This window comes from Ips typographus, linkage group LG11 (assembly GCF_016097725.1).
Source record: "Ips typographus isolate SLU linkage group LG11, UJ_Ityp_2.0, whole genome shotgun sequence".
Classification (NCBI taxonomy): domain Eukaryota; kingdom Metazoa; phylum Arthropoda; class Insecta; order Coleoptera; family Curculionidae; genus Ips; species Ips typographus.
The window spans coordinates 9490147-9512709 of NC_138432.1; the positions used below are offsets into that span (position 1 = coordinate 9490147).

Sequence of the window (22563 nt, forward strand, 5' to 3'; positions counted from 1 at the left end):
TTTAGCTGTATATGGGCCTAGTAACAAGTAATATAGTGTCGACTTGGTTGTCTCTATGATTCAATTTAGTTTTTGTGTTCACTGAACGTCGGACAACGCAAAAGCCGTTCATTTACCCGATGAAATATTAAATACTTGTGCTGTTTTCTGCTAAATTAAAACTAAAAGTACAAAGGGACACACGATTTCGTTGTCCGCATAGTAGACAAATTGTATTCCAGGAATTTTAACTGTGCACCAGACACAATATGCGGGTTAAAAATAACGAAACAAAAACGCTAATTACACCTTAAAATTGGCGAAGGAAAAAAAAAGGGAAGTCTTAATGAAAAAAGAAATTAGCCTGGGGTTTCATTTAATTAGCTGAAATTAGCGAGGGAAATCAACAAGGTTTCGAGTACAAGAAGGGTGAACAAAAAATTCCTTGGAGATGCTGAGTTATTATGTGCTCTCGCATAGTTAGATCAATATAAAACTAGCGCAAAACGAATTCAGGTCGCGTTTGCCTTAGTAAATGCATGTAGAAAGTTCACATCCCACGACCAAGAGCCAAACAAAAAAAAAATCAATGCCCAATAGGTTTAGATTTAAATTGCAAATTGTGATAAAATATTTCCTTAAAAAAGCTTTCTTGTGACTTTGCTTTTCTTTATTGCATTAATTAGCACAGTCTGACTGTTTTTTTGATGTATAGTTTGGACGTGATGTGATTAGAATTTATTTTTGCAACCAAACTGGACTTGTAATTTAAACAGTCCGACGGGTTATTTCAATTGACTCGATATTCAATTAACTGACGGACTTTAATCTGCTATTGATGTCACGGTAGACTGAATTAACAGATGAAATACTGGATGCCCAAATGGAAATTTTCGAAACGGGCGTTAGTATAAAGTCCTCAAATGTCCGAGTGGAACAAAACCGTCATTTCCCAGCGTAAATCCGCAGGCGATACAAGGAAAAAGTTGATTTCATAAGGCGCAAATGTTTCCGAGCTTTACAGCGGCTCTCCAAATTAGATTCTCCCTCACTCGCTAAATATAAGCCACATAACGGTTTTATTCTACCCTTGGGAACATCGGAATATCTAATTTCTTTCAGCGGATTTCTTCTACTGGAACACACTGAAGAAAATTTTGCTTTGTGTTGTTAACCAGATGGTTTCAGTAATGGCGTTTTGGGGAAAATAAATATTAGTCACGGTTTTCAGTTAATTGTTTAATATGAGCTGGTTAACTGTTTTGCTTCTTGTAAGACTAGTTTTAAAGCTGCCAGATGCCTCTGGAAGCCATCTTGAGTTGCCAGAGGCTTCTAAACTTTTTTCAGACTGTTATAAAGCAACCAGTTGCTTCTGGAAGTTACTTTGATTTGCCAGAGGCTTCTGAACTCCTTTTAAGACTGTTTTAAAACTGCCAGATGCCTCTAGAAGCCATTTGGATTTGCCAGAGGCTTCTGAGCTTTTTTTAAAACCGTTTTAAGCTGCTAGTTTTCTTTGGAAGTCATCTTGTGTTGTCAGAGGCTTCTGAACTCCTTTTAAGAATGTTTTAAAACTGTCAGATGCCTGTAGAAGCCATTTTAAGTTTCCAGATACCTCTAGAAGCCATTTGGATTTGCCAGAAGCTTCTGAATTCTTTTAAGACTGTTACAAAGCTGCCAGTTGCCTCTGGAAGCTATTTTGAATGGCCAGAGGCTTCTTAGCTCTTTTAAGATTGTCTTAAAGCTGCTAGTTTCCTCTGGAAGCCATCTTGAGTTTCCAGAGGCTTTTGATGTCCTTTAAGACTATTTTAAAGCTGCCAGATGATTCTGGAGGCAATCTTGAGTTGCCAGAGGCTTCTGAACTGTCATTGTAATAGTCGTCATCCCAGTTTACACCGATACTTCAACGATTAAAACTCTAAAATGTTTTGTTTGGTTACACTTTGTGTTTACCTTTCCTCATATTTTCTTAAGTTTACTCAATCTGCAAATATTACACGGGACTGAAAGTTAATTTATTATTTCATTAAGAATTCCTCTTGGGGTTGATTATTCTAATGCCAACGAAAGAGGAATTGAATAATTGTGTTACTGCTGAGTCTTTGAAGTCAGAAAGAGTGAACTTCTTTGTCGAGTGTCGGCACGTCACGTGTTAGAAGGATAAACCTTTAGAAAGCTCTGTTAAAAGAGTCTCCTGTTTGTTTAGATTCAGAGCTTGTTTTCCGCTCAAAGTTTTTCAGCGCCAGAAACTTCAAAGGATCTTAACTGTTTGCCAATTCAGACTTGGATTCTTTTAAATTGCATTATATGGCGCAAATAGTATCGAATTCAAACCTCAGTTGCTTTGTAGGTCGTGTCATTATCAATAATCGAGATTGAACCGAACTTTAACAGTGTAATTCGTAATGAAGTCGGGGGTAGTCGAGTGCAGTGAAACTTTAATGAAGATAATCGAATGTTCTAAAATCTTTGTTTGTCATTTTGGTAACGCTACGAATGTTTCATACCCGCGAGAACCAATTAATTTTGAAGATCATAATGCAGTGGAAAATGGGTTATTACAATATGCAGATCGATAATGCTTAATATTAATTCCGGTCACGTTATAGATAATTACTGTTCAAAGCAATCACTGATTTTAATATGGATGGGGGTTTTTACCCTTTTGGTTTAAGCTTGATTTTTCTAGTTAGTAGTAATGATGAACCACCTCTGGACATTCCACTTCAATACGAACGAAATTAGGGCACACATGCCGAGATTTACGTCCATTGTGGCACTAATAATATGTCACCCACCTTTATCTATTTCCCCCCTACCCCTCATTCGGAGACAAACGCGATAAATTACAATAATACATTCATTCCATGGCTTTGGGGGGGGGGGGTTAATCAGGAATAATTGCACTCTAGCCTTTAAATCCAATGGGGGATGGCTTTCGATTAAATGCTAACGTAATAATCCTTTGGCGTGAACGTTTGACGCTTCCGAAAGTCACCAGGGAATGTCTTTGCTCTGCCAATATCTGATTTGGCTTGTTTTCGAACCTCGTTGATGCGAATTCCGATCGGATGTGGTTTAATTATGCGTCTCTTGGTCTGACCGAAACCCCGAAGAGAATACAAACAGTAGACTTTGCCTATGTTGCAGTATAAATGTGTTAGCAGTAAACTAAACAGATCTAAAACTCTCGGTATATGAAATTAAGCAAAGTTTAGCTTCTGTTCATTTCAAATACTGATAACATATAGACAAACTTTGGCCTGTAATAATCCAGTTCTAGTCCCCAAAATGGTCTTCTAACTTTATCTATCCAAGACGGTTGTTGGCGATGAGGTCAAGACGATATCCACTACGCCTAAAGACAAAATATAACTTTTTGCGCACAACACGCAAAACTTTCGCATAAATCAAAAGGCATTAGAATACATTTTCGTTCGAGAAGTCATCGCAGATATGAAAACAACTTTTCAAAACGGACGAGTTCTCTTAAATAAATTCGAAAAGGAAATTTAAGAGAGAGAGCTGAAAGGCATAAGATTAATAGCGTTTGCCAATACTACTGGCTTCATGATTTTCGCGTCGGGACGGTATTGAAAAAGTTTTCCCATTTACAAAATTAGATACCTGCAAACAGTTCCATTTAAATGCAATTGCAAATCATCACCGGGACTCGATAATCAAACGCTAAATCGAGGATTTTTTTGAGCTTGTAACGTTATTGAACAGCAGGTGCATCATATGAGTTCGACAACAACGATAAAATTGAAATTTATGTGTTGGAAACCCGTCCATCACCGATAATATTAAGCGTTAAATTTCAGCTACATATGTTTATGACAAAACGAAAACATTCAGCATAAATCACACCAAATTTACACTTACAGGATCAATGTTTTAACCAATCTTAGTTAGCCACGAGTTTACAGTTTTAATACACACTGGGAATTGGTTTGGCAAAACAAATTGCGCTGGAATCGATCAAAAAAAGTAAACAAAACTAAATTTTCAATTGTTTGTTTCATGTGTCAGGCAGGTTATTGTTTGCAGAATGCAAGCGGGAACGTAGCATTACGCAAATTTGTAAAACAGACTCAATTTTTGGTGTTTTATTCAATAATTACTCATCGCATATTATTTAAAAGTGTTGTATCGAGCCTTGTCTACAGTTGGGAAGCCGGAAAAGTATTTTGACAAATCGCATTAGTATGTTACTTGTCAAATAAGCAATAAATAAAAATCGTTGCAGGACTGAACATAATTTAAAAGCAATTTATTACAAAACTCCTACCCCTAATCACTTTATTATCACACTGTAATTTGAATCCTTCTGTTTCCAAAAATGTACAAAACAAACTGCACTTTTTTTCTCTTAGTATACATGTATAAGTTAGCTTTCAGAATCTTCATTAGTGATTAGATGTACATATACAACTTTCCAGCAGTTACCGTTAAGAAGTTCCGCAGCTTGTTATAACTGCTGACGAAACTAACTAGTGAGTTTCGAACTTTAGTTGTGTCGCGCAAATTACATTGGATGCAAAATACGTATATTTAGCTTTGGAATTAAATTCGTTTCTCGACTACGAATGGACTTTAAATACGAAATAATCGGAACGAAGTTTTTTACAGAAAAATGCTAATTTAAGACTTAGAAATTTTTTGTCGTGATTAAAGCGCAAACGTCGAGTAGAGGGATTTAGCCTAACCCAGCTGTATTAATTACTTTTAGCGCAGCTGAAACAAGTTAATTCCTTTGGGAATATGTTTGTTGCAAAAGCTCTACTCGCTTTTGGCCACAAACGTAATCTAATTGTTACCGCTCAATTTAATTAGCGTCTAAAGTTAAATTGTCTTTTTCTTAACATTTCACTTTGGTTTGCAGTTGGTTGGAGGCGAATTCGACATGGAACTGAACTTTGTGATCCAAGATGCTCAAAACATCCGACACATGTTGGAACTACTAGATCATTGTCCTCCAAACTTACAGGTGAGTCAAAAACACCGCGCGTAAAGACTTACGGGAAAAGGTTTACAGTTTTGGGAACCGATGCGATTTAAGGGCCAATTTGCGTGGAAATTCACCGAGGAAATAGTGTATATCCGCGCCAATGCGGCACGGCCCTTCGGAAGTATGTTCGTAAAGCAGGGTTAAATTTTTCATTGGTTTTCAATAGGGATGTAGCCATACCAGAAAAGTATCGATACTCTTATAAAGTGAGTGTGAGATACTGCTATAATATAATATATATAAGTTTAACAGAATAACCACAGTTTTAGTACCGTCATTTTGTCTTCTTTAGAAGAAGTTTTATTCAACTGGTTTATCGAGAGTTTTTCATAAACAGACACATCTCTACATGAGGGGTTGAAAATATGACCGACGAAATGTGGTAATGAGTGGTGGAGGATTTTTTGCCAAATTAAATTGCCCCTGGGATTGTCGCAATTTTAAGGGTGTCGGTTTTTTCCCCCTTCGCTTATTTATTTAAAAATCCAAGATTAATACGTATTTGATTGAAAAAACCAGTTTCGTGGTTTAATTCACTAATGGAAACAAAATTTTCGGATATACGTTTTATTATTCAAGCCCGGTTATTTCCAAACAATTTCACGTATTTGCTATTGTTCTGTTGATCCTATTGAAAATTAACGTCCAAATTATTGATTGTTTCAGTTTGTATTGAATTATTAATAGGGAAAAAACATATTTTTAATTGAAAAATAACGTTTTTTCAATTTGGATGAAGCCAACAGATAAATATTGCAGCCTAGGGTTCTGATTGATCCACTAACGCGTGATTTATGTTTTTTTTTGTAAACGTTATTTGTGTTGATGGGAAGTCAGGTAAAAAACTTTGTATAATTTACATGCACTCTTCAATAAATTAATTTTCTAACCTGTCATCAGCTCTAAATTGTTTCAAGTGCATTTCTTCCCAAAGGTAATCAATCCATCTTTCTAGAGCTTTTGTTACGGAAGAAATGTACGCACAAAGACCTACCCTCAGCCGAATGTATTCAGTTTCCTTTACGCAGTTTTAAATTTAGCTCAAGTTTAAAATGAAATTCATTATATTTTGTTTACGTGATCCTGACAGAATATTCTCACCTCTTGGATTTGAATTAAGTTGGCAGGCTTTTTATAATTCCCCTCCGATGAGCTGCTTATTATGCAAATTGATGATATTTGCATACTTTTATGAGTTTATGTTGGTTGAAATGACAAAACAATCCTTTTATAGCTGATATAGTCTGAGAGTAGGAACGCAATTTGTGGTTTTTCCATATTTTTTTTATGGGGGTTAACCTCGTAAAAATGAAAAGTATAGAGTGACAAAGGAGATGATGGGGACATTTTTTAAATTCAGCTCTGCTTACTTATGTAAATTTAAAATATTTCCATATTTTCTTCGACCTAAAAACGTTAATCCGTCTTTGCCAACTTTTTCGTTAAATCCGGTCTCCCTCCAGTACCATTCGATATTTCCCTCCCTTAATAAGGTTTTACCTCTCAGGGCTTTGTGTTTTCCTTAAAATTCCCTTTGAGGGGGTTGTAGCAGGTACAATCTCGTCCAGAACCAGATTTTTCTTTCTAAACGGCTCAAATCATACTTGGATAATGGAGTTAACAGGTTCAATCAAGTTTCTCGTTCCGACAAGTAACATCAAATTGGACTTGTATGAAGTCGAATCAATCCGAGCTGTCCTTGTATATGAGAACAATACACCCAATTTAGTTTAATCCAATCTTACTGAACATAACTCCAATTTGCTACACCGAGGAATGTTAGTCATTAAATTGATTACTCTTGTTACGTAAGTGAACTCCTAATTAAAACAATGTCTTTTTTTCAATTTTAAGACGTGTTGCTTACACTAAATATAAATTTCTAATTCCGTGCACGTTGAATATTCGTCCTTATTAATTCCAAGCTCGTTCGGTGAAACAAGTTAATTTTTGCCAGCCGACTTAATTCCCTTTAGGTCAGATAAAAGTGGATTTTTCATTAAAAGTACATTATAAATGTGGTTTTTGTTAAAGTTTTAATTTTACTTGGTGATTTTAAGGTCGGAAAATTTCTTGAAAGATTTTATATGGTAATATTTAAAAGCACTAGAAAATGTGTTCAAGAAAGTTTGTTGGAAGTGTGGTGTTCATCATCATAACGTCCCAAATGTTTCTAAAACTGAAAATACTTATATTTTTCCGTTATATCATTGAAATCTCTAAATCCTCCTGTAAGTACTACTAAAAACCTCCCAAAAAAGTCTTTAAAATTTAAAGAAACCTTTCAACTTTCTACAACCCTAAAAAATTCTACAAAAAGAGTTAAAAATGACCTCTCTAGCTCTTTATGTTACCGAGATATTTAATTTCAAAAAGTACTTCAAAAAAACCTCTAATTATCTCCATTTGTTGGTTTTTGTACTAATTTTACCTAATTTACGGTTCTTTGGTAAAAATTTGCCAAAATTGCACTTTTGACAGAAATTGCATTTTTCTACTTTTTGAAAAATCGTAGCTCTTTTATTTAAATTTGCATTAGAAAAAGGATAAAAAATACTACAAAATTAGTTAAAAATGGCCTCTCTAGCTCCTCATGTTACCGAGATATTGGATTTTTTTTCTGCTAATTTTACCTAATTTAAGGTTTTTTTGGTATAAATATGCCCTTTGCTGTGTACTGGAACCCTTAATGAGCAAAATAAAAAATTTCCAAAATTGCACTTTTGACAAAAATTGCATTTTTTACTTTTTGAATTATCGTAGCTAAGTAGGTTTGTATATGAATTATTAAAGGAAATGATAACGTTCAATAAAATTACACTAAATCGGAGCAATAAGCAAAAAAATCATCCATTCGGAAACCACCTTTTCGATCCACATTGTGATCTTTTGAAGGAAAGAAAAAAGTCTAATGGTGTGGACCCAAATCGTAAAATAGTTAATGGACAGTCATAAATGTGATCAGAAACTAGAATTATTCCAATTTTCTCATCGATCGATTCAAGCTTTGAAAACAAACTGAAACTTTATGATGCGACAAAATGACGCCGAAAAGTACAGCTGGGACTCACTCTCGTATTTGAGCCCTGAATTTTAAAAAATTATTTATTGTCTGTCAGTCTGAAAACTTTCTGCTCATTTAGATTCATTACGTAGCTGTTACTTAAGGTATTGTCTGTGAGACAAACTCTTAAATTTTGTGGCCGGACAAAATGGCGCCCCATAAGAGAAGACAGCTGGCGCCTCTGCAAATTTGTCAAGTATGGACGGGTAAAAGGTTCTACGGACATAAAATGAGACAAAATTGAAAAATGTTACGACCAACTCGAGATATCAAATTAGTTTTACGGATTAGCTGGCAACAACGTCTCTTTACAACTTGATTTCAAGAAACAACTTGCAGCCACCCGGTGTCTAGCGTAGTAAAATTAAGTTGACAAATGTCGCTAGGCATTTGCATAACAGCATAAAATCTCAGACTAGTTTAAATTGTACGTGGTAAAATTAATGGCAAACCCGGAGAAATTACTAAGACGTTTGGGTGGTATAATAATTACAGCAACAAAGCAAACATGTTTCGCCTTGCTGACGGCATTATTAGCCCTGATTTGAGGCCGACGGATAGGGATTTTATGTCTTGTAAGTTGGTAGATTTAAATAGACGTCGACCTAGTCGTTAAACTCTCCCTGAACAGGCTTTTGTTTAGGCTGTACTCGTATATTTCTAGCATATTAGGTCTAAAAGACATTTCCTGAGGGTTTGTTTACCCAACAAGACAGGCAAAAGAAGATTAATGACGGTTAACTCCCTCCTCTAAAATCTCAAGACAAGAAATTACTAATGCATCAAATTATTGTATAAATGTTTCTTTGAGTGTCACATTGCGGCTACAACTGGGACATGATTAATCTAGAAAGTTACTCAAGACTACTGGATGACCCATCTCTCAAATTGGCGTATTTAGTTTTTAATAAACAAACATTTTCATAAAATTTCCATTTAAAAAAGTCTGTCCTGTTTCTTGAAAAATGACTTTTACCGATATTGTGACATTGTATATCATCCTTTCAGAACCCTCTATTTTTATTCCGGCTAGATTTAATCCCATTCGTCATATACATCATCAATCTTGTCTAGTTCACATTCTCAAAGTCCCATTTATGTGACGCGTGTACTTTTATTGGTTGTGCACTGACTGAATGTCCCGACTTTCTTCAGACGAATTACCATAAGGCACCTGTTCCTTTTGTCATCCTTTTCCGGGCATAAGTTATAAATTCGAAAGAAGAAAAATACACCTAAACGTCGTCATCCCTATTTTCGCAACTTTGTGGAAATTAATTAATGGATAAGTCGTAAAATAGTCGTTAGCCTTTCCGTCTAAGGATAATATCCTTTTCCGATTTAGGACTACCGCATTTTTTACCTGTCCAATTAATGACAATCTTTGTAGATTGGAACCATGCTCATCCACCTGCTTCACACATTAATTTACGTTTATTTTTTTAGTTTTTAATAAATGGTAGTAAGGTAGTTTTTAGTAAAAAACTTCCAAGCACAAAATTAAACTGTCTTGATAACTGTTTATGTTACCAAGAATGTAATGGTCTATAATACATTCTGATGGACATCTGAGTTTACATCGATAATTATGAACTTAATTACCTATTCAATTTCTGATTTTTTTAATGCCAATATCAAAACATTACTTGGATGCATTCTCTGAGTTACTTGAGGAAAAATTAAAGTAGAGAAATTCAATTTACTGTTTTATATTGTTAAACTTTTCAATTTTAATTGAAAACATTACTTTCTGCATGAAAACTGGCAATAGGAATTTCCTATTTCACCCACCTAATTTAAATTTATTCAAGGCTTCACACCGATTTACATTATTTAGTAAATTACACGGGAAAACGTGGTTAATTATTTACTCTTTGGCGTGAAAATTGTTGCGCAACATGTTTACTATTTGAAGCAAATTAATTACTTTTTATTACGTTACTTATTATTGATTTGACTTTACTTCAGAGTGCGTATTCTTAAAATGAATTATCAAGACAAAGGTCTATAGAATGTGACAGGACATTGTCAGTTCAATTGTAATTCAGTAGAATTGTAGAAAAGTGTTGATAGAATATGACAAAACTGGTTAACAATGCCATGTTTCTGTCAATGTATGTATTAAATTTTGATTTCTTAGATATTCGTATCATAAACTTGATTGAAAATACGGTAGCAATTAATTTGAAATATCAAAGGTAATCGAATTTTTATTGTCACTTTGCTGATGAGTATTCGAATACTGATTCCGATGTTTAGTTGATTTACTGCTCAAGTCACTTTTGTTATTTTCCCCCGTCGAGCTTTTTTGCCAATTTCAAAGAAGATTACTTCTCCTCTTGGGTTTAGGGAACGTGCTATGTGACAGAAAGGCATCCTCGGAGAAATATGAATTAATTCCTCAAAGTGTGTTTTATGTTTGCGACGCTTAAAAATACATTTTCGTGGGAATTCCACTGAATGTTATTCATCTGTGAATTTTAGTTTAAAAATGTCATCATCACAGAACCTTAAACACGGTTCTGTGTGTTATCAACAATTATCTGATAGAATAAAGTCCTTTGGAGCTATTAGGTTTTGTGTCCCAACATTTGGTCACGTTTTGAGATAACTTGAGTGTAAAAAAACATTCTGCCGGAGGGTAAAAACAAATTTCTCCCGTCCTGTTAGGCGCAAATGTTATTATCTAGGAAAAGGGAAAACACCCCGGGGAGCTGACAGCCATCACATAACCAATTAAACGGCCGCCTTTTCCTTTATCTCGATCGTATTATGGTGCTCGTTCTTATCCTTTTTCGAAAAATCCTTCAATCCGATAGGGGAGTTTACGAGTTATAATCTTGTTTTGTCTCAGATTGCCTCAGGCTTTTTTTATATCTGGTGTAATCTTCCACATCCCGCTAGACACACAGTATAATTGACCCAATTATGGAAAACTAGGCACTATTATTAGTGAGCCGGTTTCCACTTGACTCAATTCTCACCATGACGTCGTTGAGGTCGTCATCTAGAGTGGCGACTCCCTTTACGACGCTCATTATTAATTTAGAAACCCTAGATTGCAAGCAGCTAACTTATATTAGCAATTACTATTAATGGAGTGCAGACTAAACTCGGTTCGGCAATTACCCTCCATCATTCACGACTCCTACACTCCATTAGAAGTAAAAATGACCAACGTTGGGGGATTCGGCAAGAAATGGTTCAATTAGCACAACATGGAAACACACCTGCCGCTCTATATACGAGTATTTTGTCACTGTATAACTCTTTTGGAAGGGTTCTAATTGTGTTGCGAGTGCTCTTTTGTTTGCTACAGTCAGTTTGTTTCCATATTCCATTAGGATTTCATTGGGAAAAAGCATCCTAAAGGTCTAGAAATCACCGGGAGTTTTTAATATGGAAGTGTTGACTTACTTACATTTTCACTTACTTACTTGAATTTACGTACTGCACGTGTGGACTTACAAACAGAATTCACAAAAAAGCTTACAATATAGAATATTCAGGTCAAAAAAACGTTTTTCTATTAAACCTAAGCCTCCCCAAAAATACCTGGAAATCGTATAATCCGACATTCCCGTTTCCTATCTCTTTAAATTGAAATATTTTCAATAACGTTTTCTCTGATATACAGGTGTACGCGGTCGATTCCACTATTCCATATATTGGAAATGCCCCAGTCCCCTGATATAATGTGTTTAGGAATATCCTGCAGGGACAAATTTGAAATATTTATTTATGGTTTTGACGTGACTGACGTGTTACTCGATAAAATTTCAATCCGTTCGATCGGTACCGAGATAAATGTTCGTGTCTGATTGTTTTTAAGAACGATTTGCTCAGTTTAATTCCGGAGGATAATAATACCTGTATTGTACAGGAACAATTAATCTTTTTGTATTAGGATGGGACGGTTTAATGCTTAATTTCCTTCTAAATTGCATAACCTCCGTAATTTACGTTCTTTTGTTTATAAAGCAAGAACATTCCTCCGGGTAACCGATTCCGTTCAAAGGCTTGAGATTAATGTACGAAATCTTTCCACCGAGGCGGCTCATCCCATTTTAAAACGAGAGGGTAAAATTCCGCAATTCAGCTCGTTTAACGATAAACATTTTTTTTTGAAAACCTAGTGAAAAATTGCGAATGTCTTAATGAAAAACATCCATTCTAGCTCGTTCTAAACAATATTGAAGTTGTGATAAGCTAACTCGCTTTTAAATGCTAGATTTATAACAGCCACTCAAACTTTCTTTATAAACCCCAGATCAAATTTCCATTTGCCTAATTGCAAACTTTCACACCACTACCATTGCATTAAAACTTCGCCGTAAACTTGATCGAATAAATTGAAGTATTCGGATTGAACGCGCAGCTCGTTGTCAACTTTCTATTGTCTGGAAAACCTCGGAGAAAATCGCTTTTCATCTCAATATTTCGCCGAACGTTATTAAACTATTAATTAGCGGTTTCGCTTCAGATATATGGTGGTGGTGGCAAAACTGGAAAGTTTCGTAAAGCGTTATGTCGCCTGCAACTTCTGTGTTTGAGCAAGCCATTCGCTCTGACCATACATTTGTTTGCAAACTACGTAAATGTTATGCAACGAGAATTATTAAGTCCTCTAAACTCTATTTTAACGAGAGTCCTTGCATTGGAGAAAGTTTCAACGTTGGCCAATTAGTATAACAAATAATGGCGTATTCAGTTTTGTGAAAACATCTCAAAAACTAGATTTAAAGTTTGTTGTAGGTCTACTGGGAAATGGATGTTAACCTTAGTCAAGTAAGTTTATAGTATATTTTAACGAGTATGTAATAATAGCTATTACTCACGAAGATGAAGTTTGCGACTCACGCCGAAGGCGAGTGTTGAGAGTCATCAAGTGAGTAATAGCCATTACATACGAGTAGAATACTTTTTCTACGACACTCTGCAGCATTCACAAAACGAAAGAAAATGGCTGAATTCGTTTTTTGATTGATAAAGAGCCGAGCGACACAATGACCAATTGTCAAATTACGGTTTTGTCAAATTGTGTCATATTTGCTCTGCTCACGAAAATACTCTTGGTTTTTGTCAAACTGGAATAACCAAACAGAAAATAGCAGAAAACACACTCAACTGACTCATGAAACACAATTTGGTCCATAATTTTGGTATTTGGGCAGCTAGGAACCTGAAATGTTCACTGAAGGCACTAAATTGAACCTAAAAACCAGACTGGAATAAGCAAACTCGTGGAAACGAAGCAAAAATCAAAGTAAATTGAGATGACGTAACAACAGAAAAGTAAATCAAGTTTTAAGAAAAACGCTTTAGACTTCTACGTCGTCACAGAAAGTCAAATATTTTGAACTTCGTAAATGACGAAGCAAACGTTTACCAAAGCTACATTCAAAACGTTTCAATTACACTGTTACGTCACTACATTGTAATTTGATTTTTGTTATTGATTTACGAGTTTATTAAACATGTGTGAATAATAAGGATATTAAAAATACATTTCAATGAGTAATTTGCTAAAATAAATATTTTATTGTGTCAAACAAGAGTAATTTAAAAATGTTGTAAGAAATTGAAAAATAGGTTTTTGTCTTCAGATTTTACTGTAGTAAATCTGAGAGGAGGGAGTAGTAAAGACAGTCAAAATCGTCTGAAAGTTACCTTGAAAACTGCAGTAACAGTGGCCAAAACCCTTTAACTGAAAATGTGATCAAATCAATGAATGTCCTTCTGAATGAATGTATTTTCCAAATTTCTTGTCAAACTAAGTTATTTTCAAAACTGATGCTGTAGCTGTAAACCTAGTCAAAGAATTCTAAACTTTATTGAGACTTTTCGGTAAAATAAATGTCCGACTGCATTTTTCTGACTGTTGAACTTCATGGAGATTAAGAAAATATTTGTGTTGCGTCATTTGTTGCACAACTTTACCCTGAAATTGCCCTGCCCTTCCCCTACTTGGCTGAATAAACTTCCGAAGAGTAAATCCTGCACATCCCTTTATAATCTCAATATATTTCAGTTACATTATTAAAGGCACTTAATTTGTTACAAGTATGTAAATTCAGTGCTGTACCGACGACGAAGTATTAATTCGTATAATCCCCTTGGAAGTCCTGCTTAATGAGGGCTTCTGTTTGTTGCAAAGAGGCTCGGAAACTTTGGAGCTCTCGGACACTCGGTAAATAATAGCGTGTTTGTACTTGCCGCAAAGAGATATTTGTCTCCCGGAATATAATATTCGGATGGGACAATTTAGGAATTGAGTGAAGGCATGCCACTTTTCAGGCTTTAATTCATCACCACCGAAGCAGGTACGTTACTTTTGTGTCTGTTAGTGTTTTTCTTTGTGAGATTATCGTAAAGAAGTGCAACAAAAAAATACACTTCTTTGGTTTTCAATATAATTTAAAAATGGTTTACTCGACCTAAACAGATGGTTATTCCATTATACGCGGGTGGGATGATGATGAGCTCGTTTCTCGGGGGGTCTCTTTGCGGTGCGCTTTTCTCACATTTCCCGACGTTTCCCATTTTGCATCATCTCACTGATTTCGCCCATTTTCCGTCTCTCTTCGTATGTTTCGTGGGTCTACCATGCGACGGATACACACGTTTCCGACGGGGTTGTCTCGCATGGACGATTTTAAAATGTTCCCAACGTTACGATAGTTTTCCTTCGCATTATGCCACGCGTCTGTGCAAAATTTGGGTCGTAACGATACTTTCCCCTCTTCATCCGTTTAGGAAAAACGAAATTTTGCATTCTTAAAAATGGATTTATAAAAGCTTAAACAGTTCAGTAGAGTGACTGATTTTCTTCAACAATTTAATGCTAGCACACAAATTGACGCTTTTTTTTTTCTTTCACGATTAATGAAGCATTCCTGGATCGTTAAAACCAAGTTTCTACACCTCTTTAATGCTCCGTTCGTTTCTTTGACGCCTAATCAGCCAAATAATTCATATAACTTTTATAACATCATAAAATTTCATTTTATGTCGCATAAATTAAATTTGAAGGGAACTTTTATTATTTTTTCCGGAACAAAGAAGAAGATTAATTTCCAAGGTACACAAGCTGAGTTTTATAGACTTGATAAGTTTGTTTTTGTTGTTGGAGAGCTTTATTAAAGTAGATCAGTATTAGTCAAGTTGTTTTCAGTTTGACAAATATTTTGTCTTAAGAAAAAATGTCATAAAAGCTGAAACTATGAGAGATAGAACATTTTTGAAGCAAGTTACGAAATTAGATTAGTTTAAAAGAGTTACGTAAAAAAGCAATTTTTACACTAACTCTGTATTTCTAACACATAAAGCAGCTCGCAAAATTGCCAAACTCAACATGAACGTAGGGAATTGAGGTCGATTTGCCGTTCTGACTTATCGAGAGCATCCGACTTCTTCCATATGCGCATCGTCGATTCTGCATACAAAAACCTCGACAATCCTGTTTTACAAGAATACGAACACATTCAGCTCTAATCCTTGCCCACGAAAGGGAAATACATGAAGGGTTGTGGTATTGAATATTGATTTCGAGATTTGTACTCGAGAATTCGCATTGTCGAGGTGCACGATTCGAAAATTGCAATCTCGTTTTATACTAATTAGCCAAAGTGCTGCTGAAGCAAATTAAATAGGTAATTGTGATGAGTTTGGTAGGACTGTATTGTTAAATAAAGACTTCTTCAGGTTTATGTATCTGAATTTGACATACTCTCGATGCCTCAAGAAAACATTTATTTTCTAGATAAAATCCATCAGTTTGAGTTTGGCAATAAAAGTGGAACTATTAGTTCGCTATCACGTACGGGTTGCACATAAAACTGAACAGTTTTCGAAATTTACTTCATCGGAACTGCACTTTTTCGCCAATTCAGTTAAACGACGAACTAAAATTGGTAAGCACTCCATTATACAAACAATTTCGGTATTCAAGTTTTAATATAAAGAAGCGACGGGGGGTACTTAAAGTTTCGACGTTCTAATGTACTTTGCATATGTATGTATGTAAATTTGCGTCACCGCGGAACATTACAATACATAACCGCCAGGCGGCGCTGAAATTATTCGTTATTTTTACATTAAGTAAATTCGCGACGCCGTTTGTTCCTTCGTCTGTGAATTTTGAGCCCCTTTGTGTGCGACAGAGCCCTATTGAAAGTGGAAGCTAGATTAATAATTAATATGTCCTAATTACGAATCCTTTAAGGGAGGGACGTCAATATATTATTAAAATTTACGTGCTTAAATTCATGGAAATGATGTATACAAGGGTAACACACTGCAATGGGGCTCATCCCACTTACAAAGTCAAGTAAAAAGATTCAAATTTGATAGTAGCATTTAAAATCAGCTTTTTCTAGACCCGCTTTCGTGTTGCCAGTTTGTAAACTTTTACTGATTTAAATTAATCTTGACATTTATGTCAAATTGACATCAAATTACTTTTTGTCCAGTGAAATAAAAAATTGTTGTCCTGTCGTGCTATAAAACGGGTTATTTGGCAACATGGCACTCTGCGGACTTCACTCTATACTTGACTTTGAGGTTATAAATCAGCTGATTCGAAGATGCTGTCAACCATCAGACAGCCACAGCCGGCATTCGTTTTCAAACTCCATTGAGCGAGCAGAGCCACCGCCTACTATACTAGAAAGCCTATATACGCTATATAATCCAAAGGTCACGTGGCCTTCGTATAATTTTGTGATCATGGGGTCATGTGATTTAAAAAAAAGTAACTCCCTCCGGCGGCGGATAGCTTTTGAACAAATGTCAAATTTGGTGTCTTCATGGCCTCCTATTTAAGATAGAGATTTAGCACCGCCTACTATACTAGAAAGCCTAGAAGGTGCTTGTCAAAAATTCCAATATGGCGGGAATAGTAGTGACAGTGTGTATTGTGGAAATTGAGTTTTTTGAGGATTAGATGAATTTTTACGGTTTAAAATCAAAACTTGAGGTTATTTGCGTTACTTATGTTTGTTTGCTGCCGTTCATAAGTTTTTCAAGCCACATTGTAACAGCAATTCAGGAAAAGGCCCAACCGTGTCAGTTTTTTACTTTACAAAAAATCGGATCTAGCCACCGCCTTCTTTACAAGAAAGCCTAGAATGTCCTTTTAATGGCGGCGTTATCGGATTTTTTTTTGTACACAAACCTATGGAGATGCAGTAGAAAATATGTTTTTTTTTATTTTTTCGTGTAGTTGATTAGAAGTTGTGAGTGAAAAATCAAAGAACGCTTCATTCCTGATCCAGATATGTATAGATATGGCTTTTTATATCCAATAAAGTCCAGCCAAAGCAAGTTTGGTTAGAACCCTTTGTCTTGGAAAGTACAACAAACTAATGTAAAAACTGCTCAATCAAAGAAAATTTGGAAATCCTTGAATCTAGGTAAGCAAAAGTGGTAAATGGGTTTTATATTATTACCAAGACCTTTCTTTTAAAATGTAAATGTGCCAATGAAACTTCTAAAAGCTGTCCTGTTTCTTCAGAGTAAACCTTTGTTGCTCTCAAAATGCAGGCGGCCTCAAAATTTAACTCACTTATGTATGTAAGAGGCAATAAGTTTACTGAATGAGAAAGCATATTGTACTTACCACTGAGTATTGTGTTGGAGTAAAATCATTCCAGTTCAAAGCTTTCAACCACTGTTGGGTTCGAGCAGGGTCTTTTGGAAAGGAAAGGATACTTTTGGGCCTTTCTCCAAATTGCTTTTACAATTTGGCAAACAACAAGTGTGACGGCATATTGTAGAGGCAATAGAATTTAAGTTAAAAAACCAACAACAAATTATAGAACAATGAAGGAACAATAACAATAGTGATAACACAATAAAATGAACACAAACTACACTTTCACTAGAACAACAAACATATAAACAACAATATATAATAGCAAACAAAAATTACTTTGGCAAGTAATCCCAAGTCTTGACTTTAAACTTTAAAAATGAATTTAATCATCGAAAAACTCAATTTCCACAATACAAACAAATGCAAACTGTCAATCCCATATTTCGGCCATATTGGAATTTTTGGCATGCACCTTCTTGGCTTTCTTGTACAGAGGGCGGTGATCTAGCTCAACAGTGGTTGAACACTTTGAAGTGGGATGATTTTACTCCAACACTATACTCAATGGTAGGTACAAGTGCTTTCTAGTACAGTAAACTTATTAGGTACTTGTTACATGCACAGGTATGTGAGTTACATTTTAAAACATCCTTCATTGTGAGAGCAACAAAAATAATTTTGAATGAATGTTCTTGGTAATAATATAAGAACCATTTACCAATTTTGCTTACCTAGTTTCAAGGATTTACAGATTTTCTTACATTTAACAGTCTTTAAACTAGTTTGCTGTGTGTTGTACTTTCCAGGACAAATGTTCTAACCAATTTGTTTAGGCTGGACTTGATTGCGTATAAAACGCTCTTTCTATACATATCTGGATCAGGAATGAACCTTTTTTTGATTTTTTACTCACAACTTGCAATCAACTACACGAAATAATAAAAAAAATACATATTTCTTACTGCATCTGCATACGTTTGTGTATAAAAGGAAAACCGCTAACGCCGCCATTAAAAGTGACATTTTAGGCTTTCTAGTATAGAGGGCGGTGAATTAAACAAAACCATAATTTGACCAACTGTCAAATTACGTCATTGTGACGTCAAAAACGCTCTGCCCGCTCCATGGAGCGTGAACACAGCCAATAAAACAGCTGAAAGTCGTCTACGTCATACAGGCGGCAAAACTGTCGATTTGAATTTATTTACGCATTTTCAAAGTAAATTACCAAAAAGCCTTCTTTTTTGTAAATAAACTACAAATTCCGACCATTGAAATGCAGTTTTACGTTATATGTAATTTCGAATAATGGCCTAACTTAATTTTACCAGCTACCAGGACTTAGAACCTTGAATATTAACTTTTTTTAAAAAAACTTACGAACTAAGTAGTTTTTTGCCGTTCCCTCACTAAATTCCTTTCTATGCAGAAAATAACTTTTCAGGCAATTTTCCCAAAATCGGGCAATGGCAGAGCATAAGTTCCGTTCGGTATTTAATTTAGACCGAACTTCTTCGAACAACGCGATCAGATTTTCGGTTCGTCTCGGTTCCAATTAAGGGGAAGAATGCGGAACTGGTATTCAGGATATTAGCCCGATGTCTGTAATTACCAAATTCCTCGTACCACACTGTACTTTTGCCGAAAAGCGAAAAGATTGCATTTTAAAAATTGATTTATCATTAAACTCTGACAGATATCTAAATTGCTTACAGTTTTTATAGTTTATACACTTTTTAGCTATACAGGAAGGGAATTGTAAGAAGAGAGAGTCATTCAAAACCAATTTGCCAAAAATTCAGAAAGATTGACTTCTAATGAGATCTTGTGAACATCATCTGTAGACTAACATATTGTTTAGCTCATTGATTTGTATTGGTTCTTTTACCGAACTTTACCTGCTTTAAAAATTGTTTCGAATCAATATCTTGGACTTTTTTTGCTTTGGGATATCGGGGTATAATAGCACAAAACCGTCCCGATTTCCACTCGTTCTATCTAATTTACAGCGTTCTCATTTATTTCCAGGCGGAGATTTGGAGTGTTTTCATTGCAATCCTGAGGAAGAGCGTTCGGAATTTGCAAGCATGCACCGATGTGGGCCTTATAGAGCACATACTTAAGAGATTAAGATACGCCGACACGGTGGTCGCAGGTAAGCCTTACGTTTGGAGCCATCTTATCTTTCATATTCCCGGAACAAGCGAGTCTTATTAAATTTGAACGAAAGAAGTGTATAACAAAGTTACTTCCGCTTCATGCTGACTAGTTTATTAAGCCTGCTTTCTGTAGAAAGAAATCGCATCTCAACGGATCGATTTCCGTGTAATATGTCAAGTGACACACGTTAATCCCTTAGAAAACGGGGGTTCAGTTTTTCCCTCCCGTTCAAAGTCCAATCGAGATGAAACGTTTTTTTTATGTCTTTAACTGGAAAAGTCAGCGATAATGGTCGGCCATTAGTCAAATTAAAACGTTCGCCGTTTCGACCGGGGTGGGGAAAAAGGGAGACAGTTTTTCCTATTTTTTTTTTCTTTTAATTTGACGTGGCACGAAAATATTCCCGAAAGTGTTCCACGGCTTGTCGCTTTTCGTTTTATCAGGATGCTCAGGTAACAATTTTTTTTTCTTGGAGTGATTTCTCCAATTACTGGGAGTAGTAGAGGGGAAAAGGCCAAACAGTGTGACACTGTTTTATTCATAACGTTGACAATATTTTGTAATGTTTCACACCTTTTTTTCTGTTAACTGCCTAATTAGGGACTTATTAATTTGTTAAGGTTTAACCTTCTCTTTTACAGATTTGCTCATTGAAATGCTCGGCGTTCTGGCAAGCTACAGCATCACGGTAAAAGAACTGAAATTACTTTTCGGCTCCATGAAGGCCTCGAGTGGTAAATGGGTAAGTGTCCTTTGGGCATTCTTTCATTAAATATTTCCTAACTGATTCCGAGTTAATTCAACTGTGCCACGCTCTTGGAATTTTAATTGTATTGGAGCGGTAAATCAATAATGCTTATGAGTTTGATTAACTAGTTTCTGTCGCATTGTGTTGGATGATGCCACAATCGAATTGTGTGAAAAACCAACACAATCGAAGTGTTGGTTCACGCTGAGTGAAAAATTGTCATTTTTAGTTAGATTACCAGTTTTCAATTAATTTTCCCCATAACGCAACCTATAAACTTTAAATATAAATCCAGTAAATACACACAAAGACCTTTCTGGTCCTGCTGCGCCCTCTATAAATTCCAATGAACTCATAAAACCCTGTGATCGGGTCGTCCCTACTCATCCACAAAACCCTTTTAATACATTTATTTGGGGGTTGCTTATTTGTTTTAATTGACGCCTGTGGGAATTCTTTACAGTGTAGGCCACAATTGAATCTTGATTACCGATTCAATTAAGAATTTGATTCAGATTAAATAACACGTGTGTGGATAGATGGAAAAATTCATCAATCAAACAGTCAACTGACTGGGCTAAATTTTTAAAAAATGGATAAATATAATTTTCCGGGTTGGTTTTCCAGCGGATCCAATTAGGAAAACGTTTCAAATTTATTTGATCGGTACCGTTTCTGTTTCAGCCACGACATTCCGCCAAATTGCTGAACGTCCTGCGTCAGATGCCCCAACGGACGGGTCCGGACGTTTTCTTCAGCTTTCCGGGCAAGAAGGGATCGGTAAGCGAAATCAGTTTGGACGTTTTGCGGTCTCAATTTAGTTAATTGCGATACGGTTAGGTTTTCACTCGATTTTCCGGTCGTTTTTCTCTGTCATATTTTATTATCATCAATTAAAAGTATGGTAATTGAAAGGAACACAATTTAGTTAAAGTAACAGTTTTGAGCCCAATTATTTAAAGTTAAAGTAACAGATAAAAGCCCAATTTTGTACCAATCTAAATAAACCATCACAACCAGAAGCTTTACTGGATTTGTAATATTCATGTCAATGATTTCGAGCAGCATTATTCGCTGACATTCCTCAATTTGTGCATACCAAATCTAAATTGCATTCCACTTTATCATTTTGTGTTATTTGCTTCATTCAAAAACCCCCATCGAATCAACGTAGATTAAATTCGAGTTCTTAATTCGACTCGAAACTTTTGCAATTAATTTGAAACGCAATTAAGCCCATTTAAAGTATCGTGCCTTTCCTTTGGCAAATGATTCGGTGTCACTGTTTGGCAAGGGAGAAATTGAGTGGGCACAAGGAAAATATTCCCTAAATACATAACCGAAAGGGGATGTTCACTTATTAGCTTATCGTAATGTTGATTGGATGTAACGAATTCCCTCGAAATATGTTTTGCTTTTCGGAGATGAGGCAAACAAAAGCTTTCTTCTGTTATTAAGATTACATTGTGGAGTTTCGCACAAGGTGCTGGAAATTGCATTGTTAATGAAGCCGTACTGCTTATAGAGAAAGGGAGAGATTGTTATTTTGGCCTTTTTAGCAAAGTCAATTCGAAGCACTCTACGGGTATTTTCTGGCACGGAAATAGTAATCAAATAAAGTGAAAGAAACACTTTTCTGGCTGAAGTTGGAATCGATCCCGCAAAATGTCTTTTTTACTTTGCGTAAAATAGTTATTTTGCTGTATTAACGTTAAAATGTTGTGTAGGTTTAATCCGAATAAGTGCAGTTCTATTTTCTTTTTTTGGGAAAGTCTGAACATTGGCACTAATTATGAAAAGCATAAATGAACTGTGTATTGTAAATGAGTAGTTGATGAATTTAGCCTCAACATTGTATCTGTTCGTAATAATATTTAATGCGGTGAGCATATTAAATCATCCATGCTGCAATAATGCTTTACGAGGCATTTCTATTAAAATTATTCGATTTTGATAATGATGATTCGTATTATGGCGTTTATTATCATGTACTTTGGTTAATGTGGCTG

At 35.5% G+C, this 22563-nt stretch overlaps 1 protein-coding gene across 11 annotated transcripts in view; it reads left to right on the top strand.

Moving 5' to 3' along the window:
• Positions 1-22563, top strand: part of rg (A kinase anchor protein rugose) — a 105288-nt gene that overhangs the window by 17494 nt on the left and 65231 nt on the right. For all 11 annotated transcript variants that reach the window (XM_081989896.1, XM_081989897.1, XM_081989901.1 and 8 more), the window contains exons 2-5: positions 4862-4966; positions 19675-19801; positions 20448-20548; positions 21239-21334. In XM_081989896.1, the coding sequence (XP_081846022.1) occupies positions 4862-4966; positions 19675-19801; positions 20448-20548; positions 21239-21334 (429 nt within the window). The remainder of the gene's footprint in view (positions 1-4861; positions 4967-19674; positions 19802-20447; positions 20549-21238; positions 21335-22563) is intronic.